We start from the raw sequence: 11,873 nt of genomic DNA, 5'->3' as shown, positions 1-11,873 counted from the left end.
TTAGATTCTTTATTAACAGATTTATGCATTTGGGCCTTGACGGTTTTAACCTCTTTTGGGATAGATTTTCTGAGTATATATGACACAGCTTGGAGAGATAAACCCTGGTTCAAAACCAATAAATTATATCGAAGTCAAAAGTTCCTCCAAATAGTGTGTTTCTAAACCATACAACATTGTGCTTCGAAACGAAAATCAACAAAGACCAACAATTTCCTATATCCAAGTTTTGCAGATTACATATTTCAAAATAGCAACTATGACCGAATTCGACAACTTCATTGTAAACTCTTACAGCGAAAAAGCATCACAGTTAATCTTGGCCACTTCACAACACACATGATCAAGCCGTCCGTAGTGGAGGAGACACCAAAATGACACCATCTCCTCTAACAAACAGAAATGGAACTGTACGGCGCGTGGTCTGTAATTGATCAAATGAAAAGTGAGTAGGATTATAATGTTATATTACATTTTAGATAGACCAACTGAAATATGAGAAGCAATCACTAGCATTGACCAATTACACAAATACACAATTAAGCACTATATGAGCCATGGGCAGAATTTTACTTAAACTCTGCGAGCCAGACTTAATAGCAACGTTGACCAAATGCTTTCATGTTATAGTTGAGATAGTATGCCATAACTTACAAAAACTTTCAATTAAGACAAAGAAAATGATAATGGTCAGAGGATCGGCAGAAGAAAAAAGCGTGTTCAGTTTTGATAAGATTTGACAAGATGCATCACAAATACGATCTTCAAACTTAACAAGACCTTTTTATAAGTATAATTCATATATGCATGTATATTGAATAAAGTACTACAGTATATTAGGTGATATTGTTTGTGGTCGCTTTAATGTGTGTCAGTATTGTCATGTTAGGTTATTAAAATCCTAATCATAGTAACATCACATTCAGTTACAAACTCCCTACCATGCCTTCATCTCACAATTCTTTCTCTATATGCTGCTTCTGTCTTATGCATTCAATTCAAACCATATACGTTGGTGCATCTCATATCAAGCTCACTACAAGTTCATCATGGACTTGAGGCACACTTACCATGTACCGTAAAAATATGTTCAGAACTAGATTAAACTATTTATATATATTCGAGGCGAGGTTACTCAAACCAGATTGTTTAGCTCGCACTTTTATGGCATTTCTGTTCAGACCAAATTAATGTCAAATTATATAATAAACGACATTACTTTTGTTGTAGAAACCACTGTTTGTGTTCAAAATGGAAAGCTAGGTGCAAATTGAAAGACTCTCATGTATCTGCAAACCACCATGTTTAGCACTTCAATCCTATGTATGATCTCACACCCAACACAATTGAGAGAGATGTCACCATAGTCAACGAAGTCAGAAGAAAGGAAATGTTTCATATTTTTATTACTAGCATTATTTTTTATGGTATGTGGGTTTTGAGGACCCTTGTCCCTATACTAATATATATTCTCACCACAGAGATTTGGTCCCCCGACCTCCCACTGGAGGAAAACAATTGTTACAGCTGGAGCATTGCTCCTTTGGTAAGTATTACATTTTATTTAAATAAACTCTCAACATTGCTGGAAGATGTCCAGACAGCTTAAGAGTCATGTGCTTACAAAAAAATGTCTCAGCATTGGTAACTATTGCTTAAGTGCTTATCTTGTCATTGTTCATCTTAGCTTCATTTCTTACCAACGTTACTTGTTGAATCTTCTTAAGTGTTTTTGACCTAAATATGCAACTACTTAAAAAAATAAATGTAAAGAATGATGACTCAGCTACTGCTGACACATCAAATGACAGAAAGATGGCAGCTATAGAAAGTTAGTTAGAAGTTAGAGTAGTGGGTCTATCTGATATATATAGAATCAGGTTGTTAGTGAGAAAAGGAGATCAAATAATGTACAAGACATATCAATACTTTCTCTGAAATATAAAAGCTATGTTTTCATGGCTCTCTATCATGTATATTGCTAGTTTACCATTAATATTGTGCTCACTTACATGGTATCAGAGCTAAACCTTGATACTTCTTCATCTTTCGTATTGCTGTTGCGGTATTTTCTCGATTACTCTGTCACTGTCCGTACAGTTCTACATTTTCCTGTTGATTTGTGCTTGTTTCTGTTCATTACTCTATGTATTGGTTGTTTTGATGCACTCTATCTGTTTGATACAATCAATTACTTGTATTTTCACTCAATTCATCGTGAAATGTTGATCTCGCACCTGAATCACACATCTCTCTCGCATCTGGATTCTTAGATCTCTCACAATCTACTGAGTTGTTGTTGTGTGATTGTGTGATTTGTCTTCGTTACTCTCATAAATTCTCGATCTATTAGTCATATCTAGATTGTACTTCATCATGTCTGCATCACCTTCTTCCTATACATCCTCGGTTACAAGTTCTTTCTGCATCCTTCGGATAATCCAGGGATGACTTTGACAACTGTTACTCTCACTGAACACAACTATAATCAGTGGAGTCGCTCAATGGAGATTGCATTATCCTCTAAATTGAAGCTAGGGTTTGTGGATGGTTCATATACTATGCCACCTGCAAATTCCTCTCTGTTGGATCATTGGAACAGGTGTAACAATATGATTACATCCTGGATATTGAATTCAGTATCGGTTGATATTCGTAATAGTATTGTGTACATGAAAACTGCTCGTTTAATCTGGCAAGATCTTGCTACACGCTATGCACAGAGTAATGTGCCTCAGCTGTTTCATCTTCGCAAAGAGCTTTCTCAGTTATCTCAAGGACCTATGTCTGTAGCTGCTTACTTTACGAAGTATCGTAGATGAATTGGAATGTCTCTCTGTTCGTCCTAAATGCAACTGTACAAAGTGTACCTGTAATGTCAATGATAGTTTGGAGAAATATGAACAATCTGTTCAATTGACACAGTTTTTGATGGGGCTCAATGAACATTACACTGCTGTCAGGGGTCAGATATTGATTATGACTCCTCTTCCAACTCTCAGTCAATGCTACAGCATGTTACTCCAGGAAGAGACTCAACACAATTCTCCCTCTCATATGCCTGTTTAGAAACTTGCCATGAATGTGAAAACCAGTCAATTCTCAAGGTTTTCTACTGCTAAAGGAACTTCATCTCCTAAGAAGCCTAATGCTGACATTAAGGATGTTCAATGTGAGTACTGTCAGCAACAAGGCCACTCTAAGGATCGTTGTTTTTGTCTTCATGGATACCCACAGTGGCACAAACTCTTTGGCAAACCAAAGCCCAAACCTAAGTTCCTTCAGCCTAAATCATCTCTGAATGCTTCCGCTAATGCAGTTTCAGTTGAGACTTCACCTATGATGTCAGACAATGCATCTGGTTCTACTGACTCTTTGAACTGTGGTCTTTCTACTTCTCAATATACTCAACTGTTAAGCATGCTTCAGGCTAATCTTCGTGAGAATTCTTCAGCTGATACTAGTCATACTTGGCCTTATCTTAGTTCAGCAAACAGTGCTCAGTTTTCAGGTATTATCACACATTTTGTTAGTCAAGTTTACACTCCATTCACTTTAACTCCCTCTCAGTGGATTTTAGATTCCGGGGCAACTGATCACATCACCCCATATGTTCATCTATTATCCTCTGTTCGTACTTGTTCTGCCAAGCTGTCATTGCCTAATGGTCAATCTGCTATAATTACTCATGTTGGCACTGTTCGTGTTACAGATACTATCACTCTTTTTAATGTTCTATGTGTTCCCAGTTTTGCCTACAATTTACTCTCTATTCCTCAACTTGTTAGAAATTCTTCTAATCAAGTTTCATTTACTTCTACACAATGTTTTCTACAGGACCATGTGTTGATGAAGGAACTAGAGATTGGTAGATTAAATGCTGGTCTTTACATATTGGACATGCCCACTGCGTCTTTGTCTTCACCCTTATATCTCTCAAATTGTAATAGTATTGTCGTAGTTTCTGCTGATTTGTGGCATGCTCGTATGGGTCATGTTCCACCTCATGTTCTTTCTCAGCTTCCAATCTCTTGTAAAAATACTCATGTAACAAATTGTGATAGTTGTTATATGGAAAAACAAACAAAGTTACAATTTCCTATTAGTACAAGTGTTACTACTTCTTTGTTTGAGTTAGTACATGCTGATCTATGGGGTCCGTATCATGTCAAAACTAGTGACAATTGCCAATATTTTCTTACTCTTGTGGATGATATGTCACGTATCACATGGGTTTATTTGTTAAATGATAAATCTCTTGTTCCTACATTGTTCTCCAATTTTATTCATCTGGTTAAAAACCAATTTGCTAGCTCTATTAAAGTTGTGCGCACAGACAATGGAACAGAGTTTTTGAATAAATCGTTAGCAAGTATATTCAATGTCTTGGGGATTATTCATCAGACTAGTTGTGTATATACACCACAGCAGAATGATCTTGTGGAACGGAAACACCGTCACATACTTAATACAGCTAGAGCGCTTCGATTTCATGCGGGATTGCCTATTCATTTTTGGGGGATTGTATTCTCACTGCAGTCTACCTTATTAACAGGACTCCCACACCAGTTTTAAAGGGCAAAACCCCATATGAGGTTCTCTTTAACAAACCTCCGGATTTTGATTCTCTACGTGTGTTTGGATCCTTGTGTTATGCATCTACTTTGCCTGCAACTCGTGACAAGTTTGAAACACGTGCCAGCAAGTGTGTTTTTCTTGGGTATCCGTATGCTATAAAGGGTTACCGTGTACTTGATCTTCACACTCGCAGAGTGTTTTTCTCTCGCCATGTGAAATTTGTGGAGCATATTCTTCCGTTTCGTGATATTCAGTCTACCACATTGCCACCATTGTTTACTGAATCATCATCTGCTCTCTATGATCCTTTAGCTCCTGCTACTGAGGATCCCTCTCCACCTGCAGACTCTTCTGGAAGTGCTCTCTCTTCACCTGTTCATGTTGAGGTTCCAGCTGTGACTCCAAGTCCTCCTCCTCCTCCTGTTAGAGTTAAGCACCTTCCACGCAAATTTGCTGACTACACAGGTCTTCCCACTCATCTTACAAATACTGTTAGTGCTGATTTATATCCATTAGATCATTATGTTCAATATGAGCATCTCAAACCTTCTTATCAGACTTTCATTGCCAACATTACTACAATACCTGAGCCCAAATTTTATAAACAAGCTGTTACCCAAACTGAGTGGTGTACAGCTATGAGTGTGGAATTAGCGGCTCTTGAAGCAAATCATACATGGGAAGTGGTACCTTATACTCCTGATAAACGAGTGGTGGATTGCAAATGGTTATATAAGGTGAAGTATCTTTCTAATGGAGAGGTTGATCGATATAAAGCTCGGTTAGTAGCTAAAGGTTTTACTCAGACGGAGGGGCTGAATTATTTTGATACGTTTGCCCCGGTAGCCAAGATGACTACTTTTCGTGTTATTCTTGCTTTTTCAGCTCAACTGCAGTGGTCCATTACTCAACTTGACGTGACTAATGCGTTTCTTCACGGGGACTTGGAGGAAGATGTTTACTACCTCCGGGTTATATACCTCCTGCTACAGTACTTGCTAAATATCCTAACCAAAAATTGGTTTGCAAATTGATCAAAAGCTTATATGGGTTAAAGCAGGCACCCAGGTGCTGGTTTGTCAAGCTTTCTGCTGCCTTGTTGAAATTTGGCTTTCATCAGGCTAGATGTGATCATAGTCTATTTGTGTTTGTGCAAGGACAGTCCATGGTGACTCTTCTTGTCTATGTTGACGACATGGTTCTTGCAGGCAATGATGTGAAGCTTATGCAGACTGTTAAAGATTTTCTGGCCAACAATTTCAAAATTAAGGATCTGGGATCCCTCAAGTACTTTCTTGGGATTGAAGTTGCTAGGTCTGATTCTGGCATTTATATTAACCAACGAAAATATACTTTAGACATTCTAAAAGATGTGCACTGTGAATCTTCCAAGCCCTCTGTTATTCCTATGGAACATAATTCAACTTTAGCTTTGGATGACTCGTTGTTTATGGCAGATCCTATTACCCGTCTGATGACTCTAGGTCTTGTGGGTCGTCTGATTTACTTGACTATTACCCGTCCAGATATATCTTATTATGTGCACTTCTTGTCGCAATTTCTGCAAGCACCACGGGCTAATCATATGCAGGCGGCCATGAAACTTGTTAAGTACTTGAAAGGCACCTGTGGCCAGGGTCTGTTCTTTCCTGCAGAACTAAAGCATACTCTTCAAGCTTTCTGTGATGCAGATTGGGGTGCTTGTCGTTTGACTCGTCAATCTATTACTGGCTATGGTATTAAACTTGGCAATGCTTTGGTCAGCTGGAAAAGTAAGAAACAACATACCATTTCTCGGTTCTGCGGAAGCCGAGTATCATTCTATGGCTGATTGTTGTTGTGAAGTGACTTGGCTCATGTCTCTCTTGTCTGAACTTCATATGCCTCTCTCAAAGCCTGCTGATTTGTTTTGTGACAACCAATCTGCGATCTATATTGCTACCAATCCTGTCTTTCACGAACGTACTAAACACATTGAGATGGATTGCCATCTCGTTCGTGAAAAGATTCAGAAAGGGGTTATTGTTCCTCATCACTTACCTAGTCTTCAACAGCCCGGTGATCTATTTACAAAAGCGTTACCATCATATCAGCTTCAGTTCTTATTGTAAGTTAGGCGTCTGTAATTTGTTTCAGCCTCCTCACTTGAGGGGGGATGTAAAGAATGATGACTCAGCTACTGCTGACACATCAAATGACAGAAAGATGACAGCTGTAGAAAGTTAGTTAAAAGTTAGAGTAGTGGGTCTATCTGATATATATAGAATCAGGTTGTTAGTGAGAAAAGGAGATCAAATAATGTACAAGACATATCAATACTTTCTCTGAAATATAAAAGCTATGTTTTCATGGCTCTCTATCATGTATATTGCTAGTTTACCATTAATATTGTGCTCACTTACAGTGAGCATACATGGTTCAACTGCATTTGTTCTATAAACTAGATAATACTGTCAGAGCCTAGATTATTTCACAGACATATGCACATACATTACACATTTTAAAAATGTAGAGTAAGAAAGAAACTACCAAAAACCATTAAACTAACAACTTTATAAATATATTAAGACTAATTGCTTCCGGTATCATTTACACAAACTAACAGGTAAGATGCATAAAATGGGTAACATAATAATCGAGATGATAATAACAAAAATATAGCATACCCGGACAATCTCCTCATAAGTTTCATCGTCAATCTCTACAGTCGTAACGATTTCTTCAACATCTCCAAGAATCATATTCAAGTGCTGATCATACGCCTAAGTAAATTCAAAGTGCAATTCAGTAGAAATCAACATAATAAACTATTGACAGTAGAATATTACTACATTCTATCCATAATAACATCATTTATCGAAATTCAAAGCATATTCATTCATTCACTAAACATAACACATAGCACACTACCAAAAGACCGTAAATAAAAATTACAAGCAGTATTTTGGTAGTGGAAGAAGGAAGCTTACTTTGCAATCGCATAACAATTTCACAAAAGGGAATTAAAACATAAAAATGGTATTAGCTAATAAATTATAAAAGTTAAGAAATTGAATTAGTTAAAAAAAGTAAACCCTAGGAGAGAACGAATAATAAAGGAGGAGGGGGGGCATACGTGGAGTTTGCCACGGAGCTCACGGTCAGAACGGAGCTTGACGTAGATACGCTCGTCGAGACTGAGACGAATGAGATCTAATGGTTCTTTTACTGCTATTTCTTCTTCTACAGCTCCTCCTCCAGTACTGTTGTTGTTGTTCGACATCTCTCTTTCTCTCTCCCCCTTTCAATTCACTCAACTCTCTCCCTCCCTCCCTCTCTCTTCTCTGAGTTTGGGAATTAGGGCTGTGTGTAAATAGATAATCTAGTTGTGATTTTAGCTGCGCTGCTCAACTTTTCATCTACTAAAATAACAGGTTAAATATGAAAGTTGATCCCCAACTCCGTATGAGTTTAATTATCAAAACTTAACCGTATCATAAAGTTATAATTAATATCAAATAAATATCTCAATATATGTTTTTAAGATTTAAAATTATTTTATTATTTTATATAATTTTAAATATTTTTTCTTAAATTCTTTTACAATAAAGAAAATATATGAATTCTAGTATTTTATATGATATAGTAAATTTTTTTAAAATTTATCTCAATAATTAGTAGATAAATATTTAAAAATCTCACAAAATCATCTAAAATACTATTAATTCATAACTTTTCATTTAATTGTAATATGATTTAAGAAAAATATTAAGAATTTCATAAAGTAAATTTTAATTTTCGAGCACATATTTTGAGATATCTCTTTAATATTTATTATGACTTTAGTGATCCAAAACATACCCCATTAAGTTTAATGATTAAACTTATATATGACCTTCACTTTCACTTAATATTTAATATTTTAATTTCCTAATATTTTAAATAATCTTTTTTAAATGTTGTATTTTTTTAATATATTCAGTTTATTCTTCCAATAATAGAAAAATGACAGGAATAACTGGATTTTTAAATTTTTTTAACAAAAATAGCCACTTATCAATAATCTATTATATATATATATAATATATATATATATATATTATTGTCATGGGGAATTAAACCCATGACATCTATGGGAGCATTAGTATCATCAACCAGTTAAGCTAGAGGCTCAATGTTAACATTTTAATAACATTTTACTGATCTTGAGATCTATTGTGGTTCAACCTATATTTAATTTGATATTTATTATGATATTTTACAAAATAAAATAATTCCAGACTTGGATAGTTAAATCATTTCGATGTACTAACTTTATACTCGTGCGAAACATCATGATTATAATTATTATTTAAATTATACTTAATTTTATACGGAATTTGAACCCGGACATTTAAATATAAATTTATATCTCCAACCATTTGAACTAGGAGTTCACTTGATTAAATTGTAAAATAAATATATTGATATGTGTTTCGCCCTATATTCAATTTAATACTCAATTAAAAAAAATGATTGAGCATTCCATAATTAACTCATCGATATACTAATGTTGTACTCGTGCTCATGCGCCGCAACTCGAACTATATTTAGTTTAATATATATTATAATATTTACATGGGGAAATATGATTCGAGAATTACATAATTAGCCCATTTTTAGATACTAACTTTATGTTCGTACATGCTAATTTTATACCCTTTATACGCTGTAACTCAGTATATATTTAATTTAATGTATATTTTTATATTCATATAATAAAATATGATTCGAGAATTGGAGGAGAACACACTCCATGTATCACACATCGCGCTTGCACACATGCAATAATTAGGTACTCAAAATATAACTCTAAATGACTTGACAATGTAGGGCCAAAACCCACATTTCCAACAAAAGAAATTGATTCTTTTTTTAAACTATCTATGAAAGGAGATCATAAGATAATTGATTTGAAAGGACTACAAGATTTAAGAGAGCGGATTATTCTTTATATAAAACCTATGTGGTATACAATCACGCTCTTATATTATGAAAATATATTTTTCCTAATTAATCAACAATTAATATAAAATTGCGAACATAGAATAAAATTTATGAACCTACAATTTTAGAATCAGTTTATATCCGTAAGGATATAATATATGACGTAGAGCATGCCTATGTCTTTCATGAGCGAAGAAGTCATTGATAACGATAATAGAACAACAAAAGGACAACACGTGAACATCGAAGCTGGACGAGATGACAACATCAAAGAAGTAATGAATCTTTTGAAAGGACGCATATAAAATATGAGTATGTGCCCAAGGACACACAATAAAATATGAGTTGTCAAATTTTGGTTGGCTCCTTCTTATTAATGATAATGGACCACATGTCTGCATAAAAAAATTCAACCAATAACAAGAAGCCGCCTCATAGAAATAAAATGAAAGTAAGTCATTAATTTGTGCCCATATGCACACACTAGACAAAACTTTACAAGAATTAACCCCTATTTTACTGAATTCCTAAACTATTTCCAACCTTAAATTTCAATATACTATATGTAGTTGGTTGGTTACCCATATTTTAGTTTTCAAATTTTCATTAATGTTGTAAACTAACATGTATTTGTGTGAAATGTTAAACTATCATCATCATAAATATTAATAATCAAGTTAGCTTTCATTTCAGTCAAATTCTATAACATAGTTGATTCAATACTAATTGTCATAAAGGACTATATGGAATTTGTTTTATAAATATTTTCATATTCACCAACCATAATATTTTGTTAGGTCACACAATACTATAGAAGGGGGTTGAATATAGTGTTTATACAATCAAATCGATTTAGAACACAAGTATGTAATAGTAATCAAGTATATTCAATATAATAAATTCATTTACAATAGAACCGTTGTTCTCTCTCAGTGATGAATAATATCACTAAGAGCTGCTAGGTTACAATGTATAATCTTCCTCGTGAATGATAACACATATAGTATAAACCCTAAGTTGCGTTTACATATGTAACGCCCCCAAATCCGGGGTCAGAAATCTGAGTCGTCACACATCCTTTACTCATGTGTATCCTGGTATTGATTCAATAATCCAACGGACCCCAATCTTATACTCGCACACACAAGTTATAGCCTTAGAAATGACGTACGAAATGTAATCTTCTTTTATTACACTCAAATGTACTTTACAGGATCTCAAACAATTATTTATAACCTCTACATGAAGTTATAATAATTACGACTGATATCTTATATCTATCTGATACTCTAGCACACCTGAGACAAAGTTGCCAGGGATCCTCCCCATGACTGCAAGCGACTAAGTCCCACACCGGCATAGTGATTATCTGTTGTGTTGTGTCATTTAAAAGAAAGTAAGGGTGAGCTATAATGCCCAGCATAATAGTGTACAGTATGAAATGACTGTATGATAAACTCAAGTAAAACATCATATATGATAGATACATTTTCTTCAAAAATAGTTTTCCTTGGTGATACACACCTTCTTGTAAAACAATCCTTTAGTGGATTTTATTAACCTGCGAATACCTTAATAGTAAACCCAGCACCTAGGCTTGGGTTACGGTATTGCATTATAATTCCAATTGGAAGAATAGGACACTCGTTGGAGCCACCGTATACGATGATCAGTCGTAATACGATAATAGTAACCTTTTCTACTAGTAGAAGGACGACACCTTCATATCCCGGTTATCACCCTTGCTGCATTCGGGCTACGTGTCCCATTTTTGGGTATACACATACTTCACAAGTTCCTGGGTACACTGAGTACCTTCGCCTGCGGTACCTTTGGTAGTCCATCTAGCACACATAGTACCAGAGTCTACCCTGAAAGAGATGTGTCCTAAGTCCAATCATGTATGATGATTTAGGAATAACTTTTATGTAATTTGTTTTGATTTCATTGATATTAATAAAAGACTTGTTTTGATTTTATTGCGGGCTTTATCTATTTAATTATTTAAATAAGATATACCATATTTTAGAGTAAAGCTTTTTATGGCTTATGATGAGATCATAATAATGAGACCTAAAAGATGATAACTCTAAACTTAAATATTTCCTGGTCATAGGATTACTAACTGGTAATTAGTAATCCGCAAAGATCGGTACATACTATGCTTGCTTCATTATGAAGGATGTCTGTTCTCATAGATATTTGTGTGGTGACACTATAGCTAGTATGTAGGTGCTTATTATAGAATAAGTTCACTGAACAAGACTCACACAGCTGAACAACTGATGGAGTTCACTCACGTGTCAGCAGTTGTTCACATAGTGATAGTT

The 11,873-nt window shown here is 34.9% G+C and overlaps 1 protein-coding gene across 1 annotated transcript; it reads right to left on the bottom strand.

The window, feature by feature from the left end:
- Positions 1 to 89: 89 nt before the first annotated feature.
- Positions 90 to 7,999, bottom strand: LOC141712921 (sm-like protein LSM3A). The gene is made up of 3 exons (XM_074516049.1): positions 7,694 to 7,999; positions 7,245 to 7,340; positions 90 to 424 (listed from the first exon to the last, which is right to left on the bottom strand). Exons 1-3 carry the CDS (start codon positions 7,838 to 7,840, stop codon positions 344 to 346), a joined length of 324 nt encoding a protein of 107 aa, XP_074372150.1. The 5' UTR covers positions 7,841 to 7,999; the 3' UTR covers positions 90 to 343.
- Positions 8,000 to 11,873: the final 3,874 nt, after the last annotated feature.

This window comes from Apium graveolens, chromosome 3 (assembly GCF_009905375.1).
Source record: "Apium graveolens cultivar Ventura chromosome 3, ASM990537v1, whole genome shotgun sequence".
NCBI lineage: Eukaryota > Viridiplantae > Streptophyta > Magnoliopsida > Apiales > Apiaceae > Apium > Apium graveolens.
The sequence above is the reverse complement of the archived record's forward strand: the minus strand, read 5'-3'. Positions and strand labels throughout refer to the sequence as shown.